A 26,817-nucleotide genomic window follows, 5' to 3' on the forward strand; every position below is an offset into this window, starting at 1 on the left:
TGTTTGTAGGCTTTGGTGCAGACCTCAGTCTGGTGGTGCCATGCTCTGATTAAATGCAGGAGTGAGTGTAGATGCACGCTGTAATGTGCTGAGGGTGTACTGACATACTGCATTTCCCCTCTGCATTCCCATCAGTGGGAAGAGAAGTTGTCACCCTTTTTCGTGTGCTCTTTACTGTTGGATATCCCATCTGGATTGAGAACAATAAGCAAGTGCTTTTCTTAGGCATGCTCTCTGCACTACTTTGCTTTATTGGTAAAGGCTGATAGTCTTACCAATTAAATAAGAAGTCTTTTTATAGGCATGATCTTTGAATAAACTGGTATCGAAAAATAATGTTATTTCAAAATGTGGGTCTCTTACAAAGCCTGAATGATAAGAAACTAGCATCTGTTAGAACGACAATAAGTGCTTCTATTATCTTGTTGATATTTCTTCAATAATGCCTTCTAATCTAATTTGCATGCAATAAGATTAATTACTAATGGAGTCCAATTCATAGTGAGATGCTTCACATACTGTCATGAAAACAAAATTTCAACTGCAGTCTTTCTGCAAGGCATTCTTCAGAAATGCTCCATAAAGAGAAAAGTATGGAAGAAACAGATTTATTTCTGTGGAGAGAAAGTGAGAACAAACTAAAACTACTTGGCAAAGTAAGATATTTTTATCTGTGACCTATTTGGAAAGAGCCAGGAAGCAATAGTCACACACCTGCAGGAGGAGGGCTGCAGCAGTATTTTGGCACAGAGTTTGCACCAAGAGATAAACTCAGACCATTGACGCTGGTCTGACGCCTGGTGACATGGATGAAACAAATCCTTGGCCTCATCCCAAGTCCACATAAACATTTACAAAAGCATTGCAGTAATTGTGTAGGTCATATAGTTCTCTACAAGTGCTCAAGCATCAGTTTCCAGTGATCTTTTTTCAACGAGAAGAACACAGCGCAATTGCTCTGTTATTTCAAAAAGGATGATGTCCAGCACATGGTCAAGGTGACTCTCAGTGTCAGAATTCCATCACAAATAAATAAATAAATAAATTCCATCACACTTAAAGCTGTTTATTAAAAATAACTCTTCCTCTAAAGTTTTCGTGCCCTCTGGAAATCTTCTGCTTTCTTGTTACTGCTCCAGGAGAGGATTGGTTTATAATTTTTTGTATCTATATTTGACTAGTGCCAGAGGACTGCAGATGAATTCTTTCATCCTGCCCTAAATGCTTTTTGTTATATAGTTCTTTTTCTCCTCCACCCACTTATGCCCACTCTTATTTTGCACAGAATTTCTGGGAATTGCTTCTTGCTTAGGATGTCTTGGGCCAGATTCGGAAAGAGAAATAGATATGCAGTTTGCAATATCCACTATCCACGATTTTAAAAGCAGTTTGGGGGCTGTCGTTGAGTAAAACATAGAGGAAATTTTAAAATTTCTCTGTTCAGGAAAGGGTTGCTTCGACCGAATATCAAGGGAGAAGGGTCTCTGCCCTAGGGCCGTCCCACACAGAGGTGGGAAGCCCTTTGTCAGGCACTTGCACACAGAGCTGCTCAGCCTCAAAGCTGAGCTCCTTGGGTTTTGGAGGGGAGAATTGGGGCTGGCAGAGGGTGCCAGGACAGAGTAGACACCCGTGTGTAGCTGCGATACTTGTCAGCACCAGGCTGCGCCCCCTGAACTGAGCTCTAAAAGCTCCCTTCTTGAAGAAATGCTGAAGGATTGTTGTTCACACTGCAGTTTTGCCACTCATAAAAGCAGATAAATATTTAGCAGGAAAGCCATTTACAGGGAGAAGTTCTTCAGAAGGCCTTTTTGTAACGTTCTGTGTGGAGGTGCTCCACTGAATCTTTCTGTGTGACTGTCATTTTTTTTTTTTTTTTTAATTAGAGAATTCACTTCCCATTCCTTGTGAATCCATAAAACTTGTCTGAAAGAATAACTTTTAGGAGAAGAAAAATCGATTAATTATGACAAGGTTTAGGGATTTTTTGCATAAAATTTAAAAGATCTTACAAAAGGTTTTGAAATTCCACAGGTCAGATGCATTCCAAATACCATTTTCTGAGACTTGAGAGCTGCTGAGATATATTCCATAGCTGGTGTAATTATCAGATTACAGCATGCCAAAGAGCAAAAAGGCCTCCTCGTGTACTCTAGCAGTGAAACTGCGAGTCATTATGTGCATAACAGAGACAGGGAAAGCACTGTCCATGATAACCTCTGTTTTCTTCTCCTAGTCCTGATCAGCATGTTCTGTCTTGCAAACGTGCTGTTCAGCTGTACTAAAACTGCATTTATTAGGAATGTAGTGACAGTGACAGTGAGACTGAGAGTGATTCAAGCTCAGATGAAGAGCAGAGAATTACTACAAGAGTTTACCGACGGCGGTTGATTCTGAAGGTACTTTGTGATTTGCTTTTTTGAGGCGACGTTGGCATGAATGTGGGTTTGGTCTGCTGTGTCAGAATATCAATTTTGGCATACTGGAACCCCTGTGGTAGTGTGCTTTCCACTGCCAGTATGGATTAATAACCCAGTGCTAGGTTGCCTTTCCTTGCTTTAACACAGGTTTATGGGTGTCTTCTGTTGGAAAAATACTGTTCTGCATGGAGTGCTGTTCCTTGACTGCCACTGTTGTGCATGGCATCTAAAAGACTGCAGCTAGATGCAGCATGTTGGTCTCCTGTAGAGCAAATATGAGCCACCAAGAAAGATGGGTAACAATCTTTCCTTTTTTTTTTTTTTTCCCTGTTGTTATTAAAAAATTCTGAGTTACAAGTTAAACATTTGGAATATATGGGTGGGATATAGGAAAGTATAAGGTGTGTACTCTGGTTGAAACTTGTGGTCCTCAGTGCTTAATGTGTTCTGGAAAACTTTCTGACTACAGCAGATGATCCTGATTTTAAATCTACCAGAGTTAATAAAAGTCCTTGCATTGCCTTCAGTAGACTCTATTTAGTGTATTTATTTGCCAATGGTCTTTACTGACAGCACAATATACTAGATATACTGATAGCAATGGTATAACCATAGAAGTAATTGTATTTGCCCTTATAATATTTTTTGTGTGGTCATACACTATGATGTTATTTTCCTGCATCATAGAGCAGGAGAAAATAAGTCTCCATCATAAACCATTATGTAATTCCTCAGTAACTTACAGGATTCATTAGATTCTTATTAAAAAATCATGTAGTCAAGCCCTGAAAAAAAACAGCAGGGGACCTTAGTGCTATTACAGCACTAGTGCAGTTTGCCTAAACTGTGATTGCTGCTTTAAGATTAAATTGTGACATTTCAATTGTACATATCTATATCACTGTTGCTGGCACACTTTGTGGAGAGGAGTCTGCACACCACAAAAGGCACTGCACCTTTTGTGCAATGTGGGTGGCAGAAAGGCTGCTCTGCACAGCTGCCAAACAGTTCAAGGTGCAGAAGCTTTTGGAAGAGGAAGGTGACTTTTCTGGCTGCCTTCACCATGAATTCCTTCAGTATACCCATCGTGCTTCTGTTCAGGACAAGACAGGAATGGCAGAACTGAGCTCAGCAGAAATGAATGTTTTGTCTGATCCCCCACCTCCCCAAGCAGAACCTGCTGCCTTCCCTGGCAGAGCCCACGCCTGTCAGGGTATAACCCTTCCTCAGTAATTCCCCCTGCAGATAAGCCATCACTGCTCAGGCTTATGAATGTGGTTCCTGTTTTCAAACGGGGCAGGCAGCCTGTGGGTGATCACAGCCCCTCCAATGCTGCAGGAGCCTCTGGTAACACACAAAGTGTAAGTGTGCTGCACATTCAAAGACTGCATAGTTGGCCTGTGGATAAGGGCCCCCACCCAGTTTATGTCTGAACTATTTTGGTGTCTGCTGGTTTGCAGTCAGGAAATGTTGGAGTAGAAGAGAGGAAAGCGTGTCAAAGGCAGCTTTCTCTTGCAGCCCCTGTGTTTAGAGAAAGGCACAGAAAATTGGTTTTAAATATGGTGGTATAATTTGGGGTAGAGATCTGTTAACAGAGCCATCGTGAAGTAGCATATTTAGTGTTGAAATCTGCAGCTAGTGCAGACCCAGTGGGAAGGGTGTGCATGGCAAGTGGAGGTGGCAGAACCTGTGCTGTTAGGAATGTGTCTGATGTCAGCTGGATTAGAGCTGTACCTGTCTCTTGATTAGAAAATACATGTGATTCCTTGGTTATTTTCTGATCACTTATAGCTTCTTTTTTTATCTCCCACTCTGCATCTTAAGCTCAAAAGAGAACAAGAGAAAGTTGGAGAGCAGCAATCATCAGGCCTTTTAGAGAAAGAATTTGATAGTGGAAGCAAAACCATTTTGATCACGTGAAGTTCATGAAATGGTGGTATGAAATGGAAAAATCAAGATTCAACTTTAGTAGGGACCTGGACTTTTTTGTACACGTTCCCAAGAGCAGAGGTTCACTTTGGGTGAACTGAAATCACGGTGAGAGCATGCACAAGCTGAGGTACAGCTCTTCGATCAGGGAAGAGGTCTCAGGATGTAGTGCTCAGAGGCCTGGAGGAATGCTACAGCCTATGGAGGGAAAATAACTCACATTGCTGCTGCAGGACCACAGGCACTGGCTGGGAGCCACAGGTTCTCACCTGCCAGTGCCTCAGTGCCTGGAAAAGTGGGTGCTGTGCCTGACCCCACAGCCAGCCTAGTTCCAGCAGCAGTGGGGAGGGAATGAGGGTGTGCTTGGAGCCTCCACTGAGCAGAACTGCATGTGGGAGCTCTGTTGTTTTACCGTAGCCTTTATTAATAGGTTCATAGAATGGCTTGGGTTGGAAGGGACGTTAAAATTGTCCAATCCTAACCTTTGCCATGGGCAGGGACACCTATCAGTAGACCAGGATGCTCAGAGCCCCATCCAGCCTGGCCTTGAACATTCTGTGAATGGGTCATCCACAACTTCTCTGGGCAACCTATGGCAGTCTCTCACCATCCTCACAGGAGAGAATTATTTCCTAATATCGATTGCTCTTCATAGTATCCATTACTGCCTGCATGCTGCATTTAAAGCAACAGAGGTACTCAGCCTGCAGGCATATGGTTTGCTGGCACCAAAACCTTGAGGATAAATTGAGTCCTGTGGAAAGAAGGCTTTGCCAAGTTCCTCCACAGGTACAGTCAGGGCTGAATTGCTTCATTACCTTTGCTCTTCTTTCCCAACTTGTTTTTCCTTTCTGTGCCATTCTGCAGTATTGCTAACACTATTACTTTTGTTTAACACTACCTTAGTTCTCTGTCCTGGCCCAAATATGGGGAAAGACTTTTCCCTCCCACGGAGGTATTTTCCCAGCAGTCCAAGAGCTGAGTCCTGTCAAGTGCTCAGTACTCCAGAGCACATTCCCATGGGAGTTTGCACTTCAGAAGGCTGAGCCCATAAAACCAGACAAGCAAGGACTGATGCCCATTTCCACATGTAATAGGATCATATTCTAACCTCAAGGTAGTACAGATGTTTTTGTTTTTCTTCCTTTCTCCTCTTGTGTTCTTATGGTGGATTGATGGGATGGGGCACTGCAAAAGAAATGGGTTTATGGTAGTGCAGGAATGTGAGCAATTAGCACACCAGGGGAAAATAAGAGTGCTTGCCACAATGTGGACATTCAAAGCCTGATCCAAAGCTCCTGTTATTCAGCCATGAGAGGAATCAGTGTCCAATTTTTCATGCTTGTTCAGAGGTTGTTAAACCTTTCAGGGATACAAATTTTTAGCTAAATCTGTTTTAGTAAGATTCTTGCCAAAAGGTTTGTGGTAGAATGTAATGGAAAAGAAAATATTTTTCTAAGCAGTGGTTATTCAAATCTGATGTAAATTAGTATCTTGTACTTTTGCTTTTTCTTGGCAGTTTTTTATTGAAGATTTGTCCCTTTCCACACATTTTGCCCGTGAAATGCCCCATTACTGGTTGTGGAGGGTTTGGTTCAGCCTGCACAGAAGTGGCCTGAACAGCAGTTATTCAAAGCCAGAGCCAGCAGCTTCCATGGTCTTGCCATTCAGGGGAAGCTTATTTATGGAAAATGAAATGCGGCCATCCTGTAGGTGATAAGAATTAAGTGCCTGTGCTCTGTGTGAGGAAAATGGTAAGCATTTCCTTTTGTGTATTCAGCTGGGCACAGCGTCTCCACTGCAGTCTCTGACTGGCTGGGAGAACTGCAGGTAAGTGCCCTCTCCCTGTCCTGCCCCATGAGAGCTGGAGCTGCCAGCCTCATAGATAACACAGGGTAAGTCAAACCCAGACCACAAGTGCTGTTCTGAGGTGTGTTCTTCACCTTCTCCTCCATGCCACATGCACCAGACCTATGCCCCAGCTCCCAGTACTGGACTCTACTCTGTCCCATTGGCAGCACCATTTGCTTTCAGGTCTCCCTGTCATGCCTGTTGTTTTGTTGGGATTTTTCTCCCCCTCCTGTGGCTTTAGCAATACATCTGCGAACAAGCAACAACAGACTCAGCATGGGTACAGGCAGAGAGTTGTGGCATCTGATTAACAAGGTCTCCCTGACTCGGCAGAACTCACTAATGAAAATGTCCTTAATGAAAGATGTTTGTTTCTCCTGCCACTGCCACAGAGGCTCAAGACCCCAAGGAGACTGAGGCACAGCTGCTGTTCGTGCATTACAAGAATGCGATGTCGAGACTGAAGGGATTATGTCCTGATGCTGGCTTAGGTCACTGAGGGAAGAGGTCTGAGCACTGTGCAGCACCTGTTCCCGTTGTGGCATTGCCTCTGGTCTTTGGCAAAATTAAATATTTATCATCCTTCCATCTTGCTTATTTCCCGCCTGCTTTTAAATTCCTTTTTAACCATGTGGGTAAGATGGATCCAGCTGCACCTTTTTTCTCCACTGTTACAACAACACTAGATGTATGGGAGGAATAAAAGGGACTATTATCCCTCTAGTAACAAAACATGAAAGAAAACCAGAGCTGTGACAAATCTACAGTGAACTTTGGCACAACACTGAAGCACTGACTGTATAAGTCATTTATCTGAAGGTCTCTAGGAACACCCATAATCTGCAAATAACTGTTAAGAAAATCAGTGGAGCTAGCAGAAGACTTTGAGGAAACTGCTCTTTGCTTCTCCTGCTCTGGAGAGCAACAGAGAGAGGATACCAGCTGGTTTTGGCAGGACTACACTCCAGTGAGCAGGGTAACATTAAAGCACTTTGCTTTGCAAAGCTTCCTGGCATGTTCTGGGGCTGAGGCTTGCAGACTGCAGCCTTTGTATGCTTTAGTCCCAGGGATATAACTGGGCTTCCAGTAATCATGGTATTAAGTTTTTCCCTGCCTTTCTAAAGCTTTTGGACCATGATTTGGATTGGTCAAGGGTAAAATGAAGCCCACATAAGTATGATGCAGTGGAAAGAATTTTATTCTTTAGCTGTGATGCAGATGCACCAGCTTTGTGTTTAAAAACAGCTTTTGTAGACAAGGTCATCTAATGTGCCATTCTAACCCAATGCTGGTTTGAGCTCTTACAACTAAAACTGCCAGTGAGTAGGATTTTTTTTTTTCCTAGCAAACATCCATCTTTATAACTGCGTAGGATTAGAAAAGTCAGTAAATCAGATCTACCTCCTGCCAGTTGTGATCCCTCCTGCAATTTGTTTAACTACCCACCAGCTAGAGAATTGTGAAAGCTGGATTTCATGCGCACCGACTGCTGAGTATTTACAGCATTTATCCTTAAATTGTGCTTAAAGGAGCATGTAGCTAATTAAAACCCAAGATTCACCACACCTTTAAAACTGCATTTTCTTTCAGGAGACATCCTTCAGTGCAGGAGTACACTTTTCATTTCATTTGAAGCTGAACACAGTAATTCTCACTAGGTTGTTTTTTAAGGGATAACCTTGCTCATAGCTACAGTAAGGAGTCAAAGAACCAGTACATATAGGTGGTGTTGGTGTGCCAAGAAGTCTGGTAACCTTGCTGCTGGCTATGTTGTTTTATTTATGGTTTTCATGGATTTTATTGTAGTGGCTTTGGAGATCTTACTCATGAGAGGGAACCTTTCCATACCTCTGTGCCAGGGTTCCGTACTGCTCCTTGCGGTACCGTGTGGAGCCCACTGAGGAGTCTCTGAACCCACACATGGAAGGCCAGGAAAGAAACTGTGCAGTTAGTTCCCCATCTGCTCTGTGTCTGATTAAAGTGTGAAGTCTCTAGAGTCAGTCTTTCCCCCTCCCATCTCTCTGTGAGTAGGAAACCGCACAGGTTTCAGTTCCCAAACCCTTTACACAGTCACTGCTCCCTGCCCCACAGCAGTCCCGTCCCTTTCTCATTTCTGCTGCCTCTCCTGAGAAAGGAAGCACCGGCTGCCGCCGGGGCCGCGCTCGCCGCAGGGACCGACCTCGCGTTTCCCTCCTCCTGCACAGAGCCTGGTGCGCTGCTTAGGCAGCTGTGTCATTTCTCCTTCTGGGGAATGACCTTTTCAGGCTCCATATGAAGGCTTCAGTAGCTGTTTGTTCTGCTGTGCTTTTGTAGGGACGCCCATGTTCCCTGGCCTGGGCGCCTCAGCTGGGTGTGTCTCAGGCACAGGACCTCATTCTTATGTCCCCGTGCAATGGAATCCACCTGGCTGTGGAACTCGTCCTTCTCTTGGCAATGCTTCCTCAAACAACAAAGTTCAGCAAGTTGTACAGTTTGCTAACAGTCTGTGAGAGCCTGGGGAAAAAAGGTGTAAAATGTCTGGAAGGGTTCCACTGAAATGGTTCCGTACCATTATCAAGGGGTGACCTCAGTACAGCTTTCAGTGAGAAACCAGCAGAAATTCTTTACTTGTGAAGAATGGCAAACACAACCAGGGCCTCTGCTCTGCAGTACTCCGCCCTGGCTCTGCCTGCTGCCATTCTCCCCAGGTGAGGAAAATGGAAAACCTTGGCTAGAAAAGGCCTCAAATGGCTTGTAAACAAAAGGAAAGGTTTGTTTTGCTAAGAGCTTAGATGTAGCGTGCAATCCCAGTGTTACAATGTACATCTTGAAAAAGCTGCATTAGTAGGGGAAACAGTTCTTAAAAAATGCACAGGGCATCACTATGTTTGTTTATTATAAAGGAGCGCCAGGAGCTTATGTAGACAATTATGTATCATATAGAGCGCAGTATACAGAAACTGTATTTCCCCTGTGCTGTTCAGTACATCGAAGCATTACAAAAGCTGTAATAGTCTCCTTTCAAATATTATTTTGTGGTTAATATGGTTATAATATATTTTACACAGTGTTTTCTTTCAGCTTCCTCCCTCTAGTTGTAATTTTTCCATAATGGGTTGAGGGTGGGGGGAGAAGAAAAATTTTAAGGATTTTTTTGTTTGTTTGGGTTATCCATTTACAAGTGGAAATTTTTTATATGTAGGCCAGCTACATTATCATTATATTTGTCTTACATATATGAAAGATATTTTTGAAGCATCAAAAGCAGTGCTTGCTTCAGCACCCAGGTTTGGAAATATGATTTTGTGAGGTAAAGTTCTTTTGGAACATGTGCTCATGACTACCAGCTAGCTCAGACTCTAAAGTAATGTCATTTATTTATGATTTGAGCAATAATTCCTTTAAGTGGAATTGAGTCACTGGCATAGCAGCTAGGAAACTGCTTTTACATTTATTTACACTGGTCCTATAAATTGCTGGTATGACAAGAAGTGATGGCTGGAGTACTGCTGATCTCAGTAAGTCATGGACTGGGCTGCCAAGGCTGCTCAGCATGGTGGCACCGTGCTGGGCAAAGTGTCACGTTAGATAACGTCCTTCATTTTGCAAGTGCTGAGAAGTCCTGTCTGTCTTCTGCATTTGTGTTTAAGGCCTTGTGTTTAAGGCAGAGCTGTCTTTTTAGGTCTAAAATTTTCCCCATGTTAGACCATGTTTCTGCATGTGCCAGGCACTGAGAAGCTGTGAAAAGCTAAGGGATGTCTCATAGGACTCAGACTGACCACTCGATTTTGTTGCTCGGAGAGCTTCCTGATATGCATTAGTTAATAAGAGCAGTGTGCTAGAAGCTCCCTACAGGCTTAAAGAAATGTTTTGTAGAATAAATGCATACGTATCAGCATTGTTAAAGGAATGAGGCTTTCATACAGTTAATGTGACATAAAGCAAACTGTTACATAAAATTGAAGCTAGCATGTGCTTGTTGCTTGGATTGGTGTGGAAATATGTGTGGGTTTGACAAAATATAGGCTCTATTGCTAATCTTATAACACATTCTTTAGGGTGAGGAAGCAAAAAACATTCCTGGTGAATCTGTAACAGAGGAACAGTTTACCGACGAAGAAGGCAACGTCATCACAAGAAAAGTAATCATGAATTACATCACTGCTCTGAGTCTTTACATTCAAGTAACTTCTTTTAACATACTTTCTCCCTTTAGAATCTAGGGAAAAAAAATCGATACTTTTCATGTATTGCTTCCCACAGATCACCCGGAAGGTAGTAAGACGTGTTGTTATCCCCCATGAGAGGAAAGTTGGTGAAATGGTAATGCAACGGGGACTACAAGGAAATAACAGTAGGAGCAGAGGGTTGTGTTGACTGCTAGAAAGTGCTGCTAAAGGGCTGGAGGTTTGCATTTAACAAGAAGCCTTGGCAAAAAGTGCAGTGCTTGCAGTTACTGGCAAGTTGTGCATTGGGATCATGGGGCAGGGGTGGCATCAAGGGGGCCCAGCCGAATTCTGTCGGCACAGGGCATCAAGGTCTGTTTCCATAAAACGGGCAGCAGGTCTAAGCCATGGGTTTGGGGCCTGGTTTGTGCCATCAAGTTGAGCCGTGTCTGTGTGTTTGGTTAAGCTCTTGCAGAATCTGTGTCTTACAGCTGTAGGTGGGTTGTGTGGCCTTGCCACCAGACCAAGGGAATGAGCCGCAGTTTGATCCCAGCAGCCTCTCACTCACCTTGGTGTGATACCCCTGGTGCTGGTGACTGAGGGTTTGCAGGATTCAGGTCAACAGGAACATACCCAAGCAATGGTACCCTTTACAAGCAGGCACCAAGACAGGATTTTGTCCCTTGTGATCAAAAAATGGAAGCCTTCTGCAGGCCTGGACTGTGGCCAGCTTTATCACCCTGACAGTGGGAAGAGTAGGACTATTGTGTGCCAGCACACCCCAGCACCTCTTAGAAAGGGCTTCAGTGATGGGGCAGGAATGGGCAAGCTGTGCCTCAGCTATCATCTGTCCCAAGGAGGCCTTGGAGGAATGGGCACTGCCTCTGGAAACAAATGGCTTCAGAGGAGCTCATGCCTACTTCCCCAGCACATGGCCCTCAGATGTCTCTGCTTGAGTAAAACTGTCTTTGGGACTAATTAAATTCTTGTCTGAGTGAAAACAGATTCAGAAGGGAAGCTAACAAATACCCTCTATTTTCTGGGGCAAAAAAAAAAAAGCTGGGGACACATAAGTCACAGAAGAGAATGGAAACAAACTTAATTCCATTCCCTCTTTCCTAGCTGTTTATGAAGAAAAAAAATCTGCCCAGCAAGGGGTAAACATTTTCGATTTCCTGCACCAGATTAGATTAGTTGAAAACTACAAATAGTTACAAATACATCAATGCAGATCACCTGAGGCGTAAATTCTGCCCATAGCCACACATAAAGAGATGCCTTTCTCTGATGTGAGTGAGGCTTGTGATTACTGGAGAATTTATTTTTAGATGATTATTGAGTTACTTTAAATGAGCAAAGACAAACTTTATTTTGGGGTATGATATTTTAAAGACACTGAAACCTGCACTGCTTGCCACTGTCATTGGTTTTACTTCTGTGCTGCTTCAGTGGTGGTTTTTTGCTGGCTTTCTTCCTTTTCCCTTTATTCCATTACTAACATGCTCACTTTAAAGCACAGATGTTGTGAAACATCGTAAGAGCAGCCGCAGCCTCTGCTGTTGGGAATGCCCACCAATTCAGCTGACCCAGGAAGAGAGTTGGGAAAAGGAATTTTTCCCTGTCAGTGGCACTGGCTTCCACTGCAGTTGGCAGCAGGGGCTCTGCCAAGGGCTGACTGCCAGCTGGGCACTCCAACCCAGGGGTCAGGCTGAAACTGTAGAGCTGTGTTTTCTACTTGAAGATGATATTTCAGACCTGTGCTTTTGCAGCTCAGCAGAGTGAATAAATAGATTGTGTGTATCTTTGAAATTAAGTGTTAATGTGATTTAACTGCTTTTTACTTACCCTGTTACAGCAAAATCTGTATCCTGTTTTGGAAACTGGTTTACAATTACTAGTGCTCTCTGCAGACTGTGTTAATGTTTATACTTTTCCTTTGAAGCAGGGAGAAGCTTATAAGGTTAAGACAAAGAAAGAAGTCAGACATGTGGAGAAGAAAAGTTACTCATGAAAGCTGAAAGCCGACCACTGAACGGTCAGTGTGATCAATTTTCTTCCCTTGTTGAAGGCTTTTGCCAGCATGGGGAACAGCACCTGGGCTGCACAAAGGCTTGCCTCTGCTACTCTAACTTTGTTTTCCAGCTGCAGACCTGGATTGCTGGCCCTTGATCTTGCAAGCAGAAAATGACCTTGTGTTTATGTATAGAAATTAAGCTTTGCTTCTTGGGGAATAAAGCAAAGCAGTACTCAGGCGTGTGCAGGATTTCTGGGAATTTTACAGTGTCTGGTGTTTCTAATCCATAGAACTGTTTTCAGAACCCCTGAAAGCTTAAACACAAATAATGGTAAAGGAGCTGCACACAAACCTAGGAGTGAAATGCTTCTTCCACTGTCAGACATGTGATTTGAGGACAGTTATGGAAGTCAAAGTCCTTGTAAGTGAAGTGTCTCAATATTTGCCAACAAATAATCCCTACCAACTATTTCTTGTGAATTTTATTGATCCAGCAGTCCTTAATGATTGTAGCAAGCCAGAAGCTGATGGTATAAGGGCTCCCAAGCTGAACCCAAATGCACAGACTAAGACACCCTTGCAGGAGACTCTGTAAAGATGTGATGGAGCACCTTGAAGCCAGAGGCTGCTGTGTCTCACTGACACAGCTATAGTCATACAGAGATGTGCCTGTAAATATGGGAGGAGACTGACTGTGTCTATTAATGCTGGACCATCAGTTATGGCTCCAAGTGTGTAGATTTATCATGGACATGTCTTTTTTTCTGCTCAGAACTTCTCTTAGCTTTGTTTGTTTCCAGGAATTGGACAGAGGAAGAGTATTGGAAGAGGAAGAGAATACTTTTACTTTATGAAGTGCAAGACTATGTATTATCCTTTTTCTGTGTATATGGTATAGAATTGACTGTAAGATTTAAGAACAGAATAAACAGGACGTTGCAGTTAGACCAAATAGTGAGGAAAAGGACAGACAGAAGCAGAGCCTTTCTTGAGTCTCCAGTCCCTTCTAACTGATGCAACGTAAGGTGGCCCCTGCAACTCCCTAGCCCCACAGGTGCTCTGTGCATGTGAGTGGAGCCATTTAGACAAACAGCACTCAGTGTGTGGGATCTAGCTGAGGGCTTTATGGGATCAAGCCCCAAGCAGCAAGCTCTGTGAGCTTGACTGGTGTGATTTCAGCATCTGGTAAGCACCTACTGAATTCACCTGAATTCCTGCTTTTACTGAGAGTCCTCCTGTATGTGCTAATAGAATAATACAGCTTCACGTGGCCTGGTGCTCAACATACTCATAAAATATTTGTTGTTTGGAAAAGGGAGGTGATTCTTTTGACACAGCTTTCCCCTTTATGGAGCTCAAGGATATGGGAGTAAAGCAAGATGAAGTGATTGCACTGCTTGTGTGAAATTGTGTCCTACGCTATGTCCTGTGCTGTTCCAATTTCAATCTGCAGGGGCAAAGCAGCAGAAATGTGTAAATTCAGGCACTGAAGGCAAGATGGGGCATTGAACCCTGTAAACAATGCAGCTAAAGAAGTTTGATGCAAAAGACGACGGGGATAAGGGAAGAGCATTCCATTTTAAAATAAAATTACATAAATAAGGCTGTCCTTTTTTAGTACATGAAACAGAATCTGACCTTCAGGAAGACAGTCTAAGTTCCTCACAACCAGGTTTGCTCCCATGACTGCTGATGCATTTCTCCTGTGATTTCCAGTAGGCAAGCCTTCCATGCTAGAGTCCCTAAGGAACTCAGAGAGTCTGCCTTAGATAATGAATCTTTGCTCCAGGGGGAGCTTTGTCCTGTAAGATGAATCTCTCTGCTCCAAACTTTGATATGATAAGCATGACTAAATGTGCACTAAATAATTGTGAGTCTGGTCAAGAGTCCATTAAAAACATTTCATTTGGATGCAAAAGTGGACGTATATGCACAGGGAGGGGATTTTATAGAAAAACTGTTTGTTTTGTAACCACAAAAGACAAAAAAATTCCTATTGGGCAGGCAGAGGTGGTTCTTTTCTTTGGAGTGTTTGAAAAAAAATCACAACATTAACTAGGTTTTGCACAAAATATTAGGTTTTGCTGTGAAAATGTCCCTGTCACCGTTGCAGATAAGCCCACTGTGAAGCACAGGTTGAAAGGAGAAGCCAAGAGCTCTTGCGTGCAGCTCCACAGGACAGCACGGTGTGAGCTGGCGTGACTGCTGCAATGGGAGCAGCAGGACAGATGTATGACAACTGTAGATGTGGGCAAGGACAGATTGCTTTAGCGTAGAAGGAGACTGCAAGCGCTCCTGGGGCATGCGTGTGGACCTGTGACCTGATTAGTAAACAGGCATGTCCGTGCCAGCCTGAGTCCTGCTGGTGCCGTGCCAGCCACGCTCCCGAGTGCCCAGGTGCCGGAGAGCTGTGGGGCTTCCAGCTCCTGCTCGTTGGTGTGTTTGTATTTCTGCTTCCTGCCCTCTCTCCTGCAAGACATTGCTGCTGTACAACAGATGTCACAAACTTGCTGTGCTTATGTGCTTGGCTCTGGTTTGAGGGGTGAGAGAGCAGGAGCTGAACCGTCTCTCCTCAGTGCCACTCATGCAAGCCAGGCCGGAGGGAGATGGATGGTGCTGCTCCTTGTCCTTGCTTTTGTCCTTCACTAAGCCTCCTAAAGGCTGGGCACTGCATTCCTGGCTCTGCCAGTCATGTTTCCTGAGCAACTGGCAGAGGTGGATGTGCAGGGAGAGCGGGTTTTCCATTACTGTGTGGATGCTTGTGCACAATGAAGAAAAACATGCTGTGGAAGCAGAAGCTCTTTCCATCTGGAGATGCTGCTGTTCCTTCCACAACAAAGGAACCTGTTCCTTTGGACCAGATGAGCTGGTGCCATGTCCAGGGTGATGAAATACAATGTGCTGCACACATATTTGTAAATCGGTTTCTGCGCAGTATGGACATCTGCAGCTGCATTTTCTCCTCATGCTAGAGCCCAGCTAATGCCATTGCCTACCTAGAAACTGTTTGATTTAGCCTATTGCAGAATTCCATTGTTCCAGTTACATTTCTGTTTAGTCAGGGAAAGGCATGAAACTGGTTATAACAAGGTGTTTCTTAAATGATTTGTTCTCTGTTTTCTCTTCACAGTGTGCTTTTACTGCCACTATTCTAGAGGGACACTCACAGAAGAAAAATCAACAGGAATTAAACATCCACCTATAAAAGTGTGTGTGTGTTTGCTGCTTCCCCACATTAACCGCATGGTTTTTATGCAAAAAGAAAAAACGAACAAAAAAATCCCGAACAAAAAAATTAATTTAGCATAAGCCAGTTTACAGAGCATGGAAATTCACGTTCATTCACAGGATTGGAAGGTGCACAGTTACCAATGCAGTGTATATACAAGATGCCATGCTGTTAACAGCTTCTCTCAAGCAGTTTGATGTCATCTCAAAAGAAGTAAATTCCTGTGGCCAGAGAGGATGTGCAAGACAAAATGGTTAAACCATGGAAAGACACTAAAAATACTAAAATCCACAACAGCTCGCCTTATTTTTCTTGGACCCAAACTGTCAGGGTATAAAACACTATTTGTTTCTTTTTTAAACATCAATAGTTTTGCTGTAAATAAATAACACTGTATAAATTCTAACAAAATAGAATAAATGTTGATAAGGCACTGCCTTTTCAATCACAAACAGAATATTGCAAATGCATTGAACAGGCTAGGTGTCTCAAATGGCTGCACCTACAGGGATATTCTGGGTGTATCTTCACAGATTCTTGTATATTAGCAATTATAATGTTTGTATATGCAAAATCGCTAGCTTGATTTTAAAAAAATCTTTAAAATCTGCTGCAAATTTAAATGATTCCCAAAATGAGGAATTCTGTAGTTCTGTGAAAATTTTTCTTCAGAGTACTAATATTTTGATGCATGTGTTTCACCTTATTTTGATTAAATCTTTTCCAGTTTTGCAGACACTATACCGCAACATGAAAAATAAGATTTTATCTGTAAACACAAAGCCCTTCATCTAATATTTGTTGCTGTTGCCAATTTTTCAATGAAATTACCTAAGACCCATAACATATACAATAGTTGCATTATGGGGAGGGGGGTGCTATCTGTTCTTGCTTTATAATGGGGGTAATGCTTGCAGCTTTAGAAGTGGGTTGGTGCTCTAAGGAGCACAAGTTTGGGATATTTTTAAATGAACTGAAGAGAAATTATTAGCTAATAGACTGGCAGCACGCTGTAAAATTATTACTGTATTGTGTACTGGCTATAAGATGTAGAATCTTTCAGTAAGCCAATCATCTGTAATCATCCTAGCAGTGTAATATTAGGTTGTTAAGGCTGCTGTGTTTTAAAGGGCATTTTTATTTGGTTTTTGGTGAAATACTTTAATTTGTTGATTATACTCATATGGAAACAGCATTCATTGATAATAGCTCTAATTACATATGTATGAAAACAACAAACACTGGATGATCTAGTTGATTATTTAAGCATAAAATAAATTGTGTTAAAACTCTTGGATCATGTGTATTTGGCAGTGTTCTTGTACCCTAAAGATATGAGGCTTCACCAGCAGTTATCTGCCCCTGGCTTTCAGCTGCTTTTCCTCTCTGTTTCTTTTGTCTGATCCACCTTTTCATCTTCCCAGTGTGACAGGTCATCACTTGGCAGGCTCTCCCCAGGTCAGGGCAGCAGGAGGAAAACACAGCAGCCAGCAGCACATGCCCAGCAAAGCCAAGGAAAACCCACTCCCTGGGCTGGAGATGTGGGGAAAGGGCCTGTGCAACAGGTATGTGCAGCCCTTTCTCCAACATATGTGAGCTCTGGATCTCCTGTAAATTCTTTTGCCCTGTCAAGAACCAGGAAAAGCACTACCAAAAGCAATTTTCTCGCCAGTATCAGTCAGATCAGTAACAGACGCACAGCCCATGAGGACATTAAAATGTGCATCCCCTCTGTATTGCATGCACTTCCTGTATATTATGGGTGATAGAGTACTGTATAGAGAATGTGGCCAAAACAGAAGTTCGTAGACAACATCAGTGCACACACTGCTCTGAACTGCAGGCTTCTGCTCAAGTGCAGTAAATACAGTTTATTACTCAGGGACCAGTTTTACCTGGCTTTTAAGGCAACATGAAGATGACGTATTTCACCCCAGCTTTGGCACCTGAGGAAGCACCTCTGCCACAGATCCACTTCAGTCTGCTTGTTGTTATCTGGTGTTCCCCACAGGACCTGGTCTTCACCTGGGGTCAGTCAACAAAACTCTTCTGACTGTGATGAACAGCACTTGGAGAATGTAACAAGTTGGTTTGTCAGTGTGTCCGAGTTATTAGGGCCACTGGCTTTTGAAGCAGTGACAGTAAATGAACATTTGAGCAGCCAGTCTGTGTTGCAGACTATCCTTAGTTACCACAATGCTGGTGGTTCAGGTCCTTGTGCCAAAGTTTGGAGGACAAATGCCACTTACACCACTGGAGAACAAGTGTGTGTTACTACAGTGCACAGTCCGACAGCAGTGATCATCTTGAAGATCTCCCCATCCAGGTGCCTCCCTCCCCTTGAGTATCCAGCTGAATGAGAAAGAGTGTTTTCAGTAAATGCTGTGAGATGTATATATATAATATCATGACTGTACAGTTGGAAGTAGAGGCTGTGGTGACAACCAGCATGAGGGCAGGAGCTGTACTGTAGAAGAGCCTCGCTTCAATCTCTACCAGCAGCCAAAAGGCAGCGAGCGTCTTGTTTGACTCATCTGTTCCTCTGCCTGATTCATGCTTAGTGCCTGGTGCTGGTGTGGAAAAAAGGCTGTGACTGTATCCGGAATGGCAGCTCTGGCAGGCAGAAGCACTTTTTCTGTAGACAGATAAACAGAGGTGTGTAGGTGAGTCTCCATAGTCCTCCTGCCATTGCTGGGGATTTCTGTGGCAGCTGTGAGCTCGGGGAGAGGGTCTGGACTGTGACAGCACACCTGAGTAGCTGCCGGCTCTGCTCGGGGCTCCGAGGGTGCTCTTGCATCACAGCCCTGGCGTGGGGCTGCCCCAGCAGGCTGTGGGCACGGCAGACACCTCTGCTGGGCCAGCACTGAACGTGCCCAGCAGGACAAACCCCAGCGCTGGCAGGTCCCAGTCCCCAGCTGCTGCTGCTGCACAGGCACCTGTGCCACAGTTTGCCTTCCCCCTTAAATACGAAGAGACGACAGAGAACAGGAGCTCTCCAGCTAAATTCACAGAGTTTAAAATTTCGTATTAAATTCTGCACAAACAGGGTTTTCTGGGTGTTGGTTTTGTTTTGCACTGAGTGGTTCCAGCAGTAGCTCAGGATATTTGGGAAAAACAAGGTTGAAGTGTAAATGGTCATTTGAGAAGGAAAACAGAAATCTTGACAGAACTAGCAAGCAGCATAGACAGCTCTGGAGTGAGTGAGGAGCCTGCCTAAATGTGGTTTGGGTTTTTGGGGGTATTTTTGTTTTGTTTTGTTTCTGGGTTTTTTTATGTTTTCCTCCATGAGAATATTCCCTTTAGAGTCAAAATTGTAAATCATGGGACTCTGATTGCATCTATTAAAATAAACTTGATTGCTAAATGCATCATTATTTTCATCCTTTGATTTTTGATTTAGCAATAATTAATAATGCTGCAAAGTGTCCTACCATATTTTTTCCATTTCTGAAAGAATATCAATAACATTTTATTTGTGGCCAATAATAATTCTAATGTCAAAAATTCTACGAGCTCCCATAGTGTGGAGCTGACATTAGTGGGATAAGAGGCGGTCACTTGTAGGATTGCAGCATCCTGTTAATTAATGTTAATTTCCTTGGGGGCTGTTTAACACGGCCTTTGTCTAGCACACAGTGGGCAGGAACCTGAGGTGCTCTACCGGGGAGGCCACTGCAGCCTGGAATGTGAGACACATGCTCCCAAAAATGCCTCCATGCCCTCTTAGAGAAGGACTTTATAACTGTGGCTTCTTTGAGCAGGACCAAGTCAATAAAATTTGATGAAACTCCATGAAGTCCATCAGCAGCAATTTTATCCAATTTCTGTACAAACTCGGTGCGAGCAGCTTGGCCTGGAGGAGCCGTGCCAGCCCTGCATGGCTGGAGGGCTCTGCAGGGGCAGCACGATGGCTTTGGGGCAGCACGATGGCTTTGGGGCAGCCCTCCTGCCCCTGCCAGCCCTCTCTCTAGGGAGGGGATACAATCCAGAGGACTGGGACTTGCCTGGCTGAGGCTGGCGCAGGGATGCTGGGCAAGGATGCTGGGCAGGGTACTGGCAAGGGGCTTCATTGTTGTTCTAGCCTCATGCACGGTAGATGAAAACGCTGTCGACCATCCATTGCATCCTTGGCCTTGAGGTCATGTTTGGGAATTGCCAAGGGACAGGAGGAGGAGGGGGGAGCAAACAGGATCTCTGGTTTCAGAGTAGATCCTACCAAACTGCTGCTGGAGGAGGAGCTCCTGGCTCAGCTTGCCTCTAACCCCCAAGTGAGCAAGGGAGGGGAAACATGCTGTCATAGTGCACTAGAAAATATTCTTGCTTGGTTGAAAGTACAGCAGTTTTCTGATGGAAATGTGGACCCTTTAGACTCCTTCAAAATGCTTGATGTAAAAAGTAGTCCATTCCTGAGAGAGGAAAAGGTTTGTGAAGGACAGAAAAATGAGCTGCTCAAGGAAAATCTACGTACATGCCACATTTTTCATAACTGCTGATGCTAAAAACAGCATGAAAATTGTGCATGTCTTTATTTATTTGACCCTAAGTCATGGAGGATGTTGAAGATTTACCATAAAAGTTCTGTTGGTATTTTTCTCATCATACTAATGCTCAATTATTGAGAGCTATTTGGGCTATAAAACAGCAAAGTACAGCAATCCCCTGTTCACCAACTTAGCTGGAAGGCTTCCAGGGGCTGGATATCATTATGATATGGCCAGACCAAAAGAACCAACCTGGAATGAACTCTGAAAAAAAATTCCCTGGGGAGAACAGGGATACACAGGCAAACCCCCAGAGCTGAAGATGCATTAGGTGCTGGTTGGCTACTACACAGCACATTTTCATAGTCAGATACTCTATCCTATTAAGAGACTGCTTTCCTAATACAGCTTTCTGATTAAATAATTGCTGGTCCGAAAAGCAAAGCAGCATGACATTATTTTCATCTGAATTGCTTGTCAGAAAACATGTTTTACTGTGCATTAATAAATGCCTTAATCCACAGCAGTAGCAATTTGGGTTTCTTCTGCTCATACAAATATTTTTCAAACCAAGCTGTCTCCCCTTTTACAACCTCTCCACATATGCATTCCATTTTCCCCTTTTAATATTCCCTTTTGTACAGGGCACAGTCTTTTTAATGCTGCTACACTTTATTTTCCTAGCAGTAGTTTTCATTAATTGCATTTTCCTGCAACTTTGTCTTTCCATTCCCTCTTCCCACCCCCCCACCCCCCCATTTCAGTCAGGTACTCTGAGTACTATGCAGACTTTCTTTTTCCTTAATTAGCTTTAGTTGGTCTTTTCCTCTTCAGTCTATAACTACTGAATATTTTAATGAAATTGTATACTTGGTCTTCCAGCTGATTGATGGACCTCTGGAATTATATTAAGGATTACATTAAATCTCTGAACATACCCCCTCTATCCTCTCACACCTAGAAATGTATTTTATACAATATTTCTACTGCTAATGTGAGTTTATGGAACACTGTTTCTAATTGCCCATTACCTCCTGTAATGATAGTTTCTGTGAATAAATCCCTGTTTTATTATTTCTTCTAGATTGGTCTGCTCTCCTACCATAAGGCTGTTGGTGACATTTTCGTATTATTTAGTTCAACAAATACTTTCCTCCTTTCCCCCTTACAGTTCTGCATTTATTTTTTATGCAATAAAAAGATACTGAGGCAAGGAAGGTGGGGACCTCGTCCTGCAGGTGCTGTGGTGGTGGCAGGCTGCTTCTGGTGGCTTTTCCTGTGATGCCTAGCCCCTCGCTGCCTGAAGTGGGGACCAGGACCAGTGGCACCTGAGCAGCCCCTCTGCTGAACATGTCTTCAAAAGGGGGTTTTGCTAATTTCCCTTATACCACATATTTATACTTTTCAATGTGTTTGGTTGACATCCTACAGATATGAAAAGCATGCAATTTTTAAATTTTTGGGGGTCCTAATTAGGATAACATTTTCTATCCCTGTTTAATCTATTAATTAGGGGTAGTTGGCTGTAATTGTAACTAAATACACAGGTGCTATTTTTTAAATGACTGGAATGCTGCTGCAACAAGAAGTATGCCAGCTCAGAACTAAACATCCAGGGCCCTTGAGTTTTCCTCCCACTCCTCCACTGACTCAGTGCTTGTTATTGGGCAAGTAACTCAGCTTCCTACTTCTCTTTCTTGCCTTCCAGGGCTATTGTGTGAATTAATTAGATAATGTTTCAGCATGGCTTTGAACTAGAGAGAGCTAGAGAAGTGCCAAGTTATAATTCACTGTTACAAAAGTCGGCGTGCTGGCTGGGAGTGAGACCTCTGGTGCCAGCCCAGCAGAGAGGGACAGTAAAGTGGCTGGGGGAAAACTCCCCTCTTGCATCAAGATCCCTCATCTCTGTAGCTGCTGTCTGCACCACTCTAGGAATGCTCTGCTGAAGGCAGCACCAGCAGCTGCCTGGTGTCATCCCAGGGAGGCAGCCCCTGGTTGAGCCAATCCTGCCCAGTTGCTGGGTTGAGGATGTTGCCTGCACCTCCCTGATTTCAGGCTAATTTTGGCATCTGAATGAGCAGAGGACATGTCCTCTGGAAAATTATAGTGCTCCAAATCAGCAAAGCACTTAAGATTAACATTGATAGGCCTGAAGAGTGGCTTAAGGTTAAGCACGCCGTGGCTCTTGCTGGGTAAGATTAGGCTGGAGCAGATGTGTGTTTTGCTGATTCAGGCTTTCAAAATATTCAGGCCTCGATTCAGCAAGACACTCAAATGTGAGCAGTCTTGCTGAAAGCACTGGAGATAACTGACTGATCAAAGCTGGGCAGACAGATGGAGAAAGAACATTAAGGTATAAACCTTAATGCCAGTTTAGAAATTAGTTTGATTTGAGGAGCACATGTGCCTGTGCATGGAGACAAACTGGCTTTCCACCTTTCACCTGTGCTGTGCATGACCCAGTGGTGTCCAACCAGCTACCCAAATACCAGCAGACCTATTTGAAAGCAATTCTGGTGAAACGCAACTACCTGTCCAAAACAGTGCTCACTATTTTTTGAATACTATTTTAATCCTTGAAGGCTTTTATTCCACCCATGCTGGCAGAAAGGCTCAGCCTGGGCACAGCTGCCGGATAGAGGAGCTGGCAGCCACCCCAGATGGTCAGGCTTGTCTGCCCCTGCAGACACAGGGGCATTTTAGGAGAGCGCTGAGAAGGTCTCATGGACATTGTCAACTGCTCTTTGCATCTATGGCAGTACTCTTGAGTACTCTTGATACTATGGCAGTATCGCTTGAGGACAATGCTCTTAAGTTTTGGGAGAAAACCCATCCTAACTAAGCCCAGAGATGGGAAATCCAGCAGCTGCCAGGGTGATGCTGAGGGTTGCTTGGTGGCTTTATTACATTTTAATGTCATCACCAGGATCAGCATGGAGGTAATGGGATGCAGGAGTGTGCCTCAGTTTCCACAGGGCTGGGTAGGGGATGCAGGACATTTTCTAGCCTGAAAAGCCCCGAATTGATGCCTCCTGATGGGGTTGAGAAAGAGCTGTGGGTCTCTGCTGGTGCTGGATGGGGACTCCCACTTGCCCCTCCCTCCATTCTGAGCCATGTTTGGGGCAGTGTCACATGCCAGGGACAGACACATGGACAGAGATCAGAGGAAACAGTTCCCAAAGCTCAGAACTTTACTGCTTTTCATGTGATTAAGAGACCAAAAATAAAACGACCTGCACTTCTATTCCCAGGCAGGCGAAAAGAATAATTACTTTATAGAGATGGAATTCCTTCCTATATTATAGCCATTAAAAGGAGTAAAATTTGAAATTTACTATGGCATGGAACAAAAAGGTAGTGCAGTTAGAAATAATGAAATCTTTACTTGCCACTAATGGAATAATTACTGTTGTTAAAAGACCCCTTCATAAATAATGGAGAAACCAATTACACAGTCTTGGTGACTAATTTATCCAGGAGCAATACAGACTATGTTTTGCCTTAGAATGCACGGCACATATTCTCTGCTATAGCTCTGCAAAGAAATAGCAAAAAACCAAAAACAAAACAAGAAGGAAAGAAACTAATGCACCTACTAACCAGGAAATACATTATCAGTAACGAGAGATGAGTGTCCGTATATCTTAATCCAAAGCAGTTTTGCTGATGTACGGAGGGCTGAATCAGCGCTCAGGTTGGTCTGTGTGCTGCGGGGAGAACAGGGCTGGCACCTCCCCGTTCCCCGAGGCCTCGGCCCGTGGGGGTCCCTGCTGCTTCTGCTTGTGGTGTCCAGCCGCGAGGGGCTGCAGGCTGCGCCGGGGAAGGGGCCTGGGCTGGGGGTACAGCGCTGTGGGCACCCCAACGCCGTTTTAGTACAACAATTCTTAAACAAAACAAGGTTTGGGGCAGTTTGGGACGTGTGTAGCCATCCCCTGGGCTCCCCCGAGGCGCCGTCGGGAGAGCCCAGGGCTTCCCCGCACGGGATTTGGGATACAGTGAGAGGAGCCCCGCAAACGGGCTGCTTCCCGCAGGTGTCCCGGTGCGTAACAGATCCCCCCGGGCACGTCCGGGCTCCAGGATTCAGTGTATAGGGAGGCCCCCGGGCATATCCCTCGGTCCCGGGTTCTGTGTGTCCCGGATCCCCTCTCAGGGCACATCCCGGTCCCGGTTTGTCCCGGATCCCCTCTCAGGGCACATCCCGGTCCCGGTCCCGGTGTGTCCCGGATCCCCTCTCAGGGCACATCCCGGTCCCGGTGTGTCCCGGATCCCCTCTCAGGGCACATCCCGGTCCCGGTGTGTCCCGGATCCCCTCTCAGGGCACATCCCGGTCCCGGTTCCGGTGTGTCCCGGATCCCCTCTCAGGGCACATCCCGGTCCCGGTTTGTCCCGGATCCCAGCCCCCGGCACATCCCGGTTCCGGCTGGCGCGGTGCCGGCGCGGGCCGCCAGGCGGCGCTGTAGGCGAGCGCAGGCCCGTCTCGGCGCCGGCGCGCGGCGGGCGCCGCCCCCTGCTCGGGCGGCGGCGGCGGCGGCGCGCGCGGGGCGATGGCGGACAGCGCCAGCGAGAGCGACACCGACGGCGGCGGCGGCAGCGGCGGCACCGCGGGGCCGCTGTCGGGGGGCGGCCCGGGCGCGGGGCCCGGCTGCGGCGCGGCGGGCGGCAGCTCCTCGGGGGGAGGCAAGGCGGGCGGGATCGTGATCTCGCCGTTCCGGCTGGAGGAGCTGACGAACCGCCTGGCCTCGCTGCAGCAGGAGAACAAGGTGCTGAAGATCGAGCTGGAGACCTACAAGCTCAAGTGCAAGGCGCTGCAGGAGGAGAACCGCGACCTGCGCAAGGCCAGCGTCACCATCGTGAGTGCGGGCGGCGCCGCGCCGGGCCCGGCGGGCGGGGAGCGGGGGTGTCCCCGCCGCGGGGTGTCCGCGCAGGGCGGGCCCTGCCCCGGCCCCGGCCGCGGCCTCCCCGCCGCCCTCCCGGCTCGCCGGTACGCGGCACCTCGGGCGGGCCCTGCTGTCACCGCGGCCCGGCCTGGGGTGCGGGGGCTACGCACAGGTGGGGTCACCCCGCGCCCTTCGCGCCCCCTCCGGCACCGGGAGGGCACCGGCAGCGGAACCGGCGAGGAGCCGAGGCGGTTCCCCCGCCCGGACCCGCGTGGCAGCCGGGCTCCCTGCGGGGAGGCGGCCCCGCCGGCCCGCCCTGCCCGGTGTCCGAGCGGCGGCGGCTCGGGGAGGGGCCGGGCGGGGGAAGGACGATGCTCTGTGTTCCCCTGAAGTTTATCAAAGTAGAGATTTCCTTGGAGTTTAGGTAATCTGCGGAGATTACGGATTATCCCTTCAGCCGTCACCGCTTCAGCCACTGTGCGGAAGGGGCGAGATGCAGGAATAGCCTCTTGGTCATGAGGAAGTGTCTGATTTGTTTGTAATGTTTTGTTAGATGTGGTATTTCAAGTTATTTGAAAACTCATTTAAATAAGACTCTTAGGAGTAATGCGACTAGAGCAGCACTCTGTCCCGGCAAGAGCTCAGCTCCTGGTTTATGCGCACTGTGAGGATAATTTGGAGTTTAACACCATTTCATGTGATGCTCTTAGGCAGGAATTCTCAGTAAAGTGCATGTCAAAATAGCATGGAAATATTGTTCTGTTCTTCTCTATGAGCTTGGGAGCTAGGACTTTGAATTCGAGGGATTTCTGCTAATTCAGTGGCTAAAGGGATTGTTTAGGCGTTGTAATGGTCATGGCCTTCCTGCAGAGTAGGGAACTTGCTAAAGACCGGTTAAAGGTGGCTCTCATACTGTTCCGAACATCCTTGCCTGTGCAGGTGGAGACGTTTTAGGAGAGAACAATCCCACCTGCCTGTGTGTAGTCTCATCTCATCTGATTTTTCACAGGGGATACTTCACTATGAGCGTAATGTCTGTTTTATTGATACTGAGCTTTTCCATTGTCAATACATCTCGCCAAGAAATGGAGCTTGCCTAGACATACCTCTCATCTGCTCCTAGTAGTAAGCATTCAGTGTCTAGCAGGATGTGGGCCGGAAGAGAGCATGAAATACAATACAGAAGTAATTTATTCAAGGATGACAAATATAGTGCTAGTCGGGGAAATGTGTGCTTTGTTAATACTTTACGAGAAGAGAATGTGCCTTAATTAGCGGTAGAGTGCCTTCTAATGTTGAAAGGGGCTAAGGCGCCTTGTCAGTCAGACATTTTCTCTCTGCCTGTTAGGAAGACACAGCATCTTTCTGAACCCTCTGGTAGGTGTATTGTTTGTCAGTAACTTGGGAAAAATGCTTGTGTGCATTAAAGTTCGGGCACTGTCTTTAGGGACTGATCATCTTACATTTTCATCAGGTATTAATTTATAAAAAGGAGGTATTTTCCTTAAATTTGTAGCTCTGTCTGGTTTTGACATTTTGGATGAAGAGAGGAGAGATGTTAGAGTTTAATAGCAACCTGTAGGCTGTCTGGAAAACCGACATCTTTAGCTGATGCTGTGGCTTTGGTATGCTAAACTGTGCACAACTGAGTAAACCACTTCTAATTCAGCAAGCGGCAAAATAATGAATGCAAAGCATAACTTTTTCAGGCCACTGAGATCTTGTGCTGTGGTTTACACAGTCCATAATGTAAACACTTTTGCAGTCTGAATACTTTGTCGTGTGTCTCTAGTATGCCGGTGACTGGAGATGAACTTTATTGGAATGTTGAAATATGTGTCATTTACATGTTAAAGTCATAGGGATAGAAAATT

At 45.4% G+C, this 26,817-nt stretch overlaps 2 protein-coding genes across 2 annotated transcripts in view; both read left to right on the plus strand.

The window, feature by feature from the left end:
* The window catches only part of ANK3 (ankyrin 3), a 138,206-nt gene extending 125,853 nt beyond the window's left edge, over positions 1–12,353 (plus strand). The window contains exons 47-50 of the mRNA XM_062496908.1: positions 2,298–2,396; positions 10,235–10,318; positions 10,440–10,499; positions 12,285–12,353. Of these exons, the coding sequence (XP_062352892.1) occupies positions 2,298–2,396; positions 10,235–10,318; positions 10,440–10,499; positions 12,285–12,353 (312 nt within the window). The remainder of the gene's footprint in view (positions 1–2,297; positions 2,397–10,234; positions 10,319–10,439; positions 10,500–12,284) is intronic.
* Positions 12,354–24,610: 12,257 nt separating this feature from the next.
* The window catches only part of CCDC6 (coiled-coil domain containing 6), a 47,275-nt gene continuing 45,068 nt past the window's right edge, over positions 24,611–26,817 (plus strand). The window contains exon 1 of the mRNA XM_062496197.1: positions 24,611–24,916. Coding sequence (XP_062352181.1) covers positions 24,611–24,916 — 306 coding nt within the window. The remainder of the gene's footprint in view (positions 24,917–26,817) is intronic.

This window comes from Cinclus cinclus, chromosome 7 (assembly GCF_963662255.1).
Source record: "Cinclus cinclus chromosome 7, bCinCin1.1, whole genome shotgun sequence".
Classification (NCBI taxonomy): Eukaryota; Metazoa; Chordata; class Aves; order Passeriformes; family Cinclidae; genus Cinclus; species Cinclus cinclus.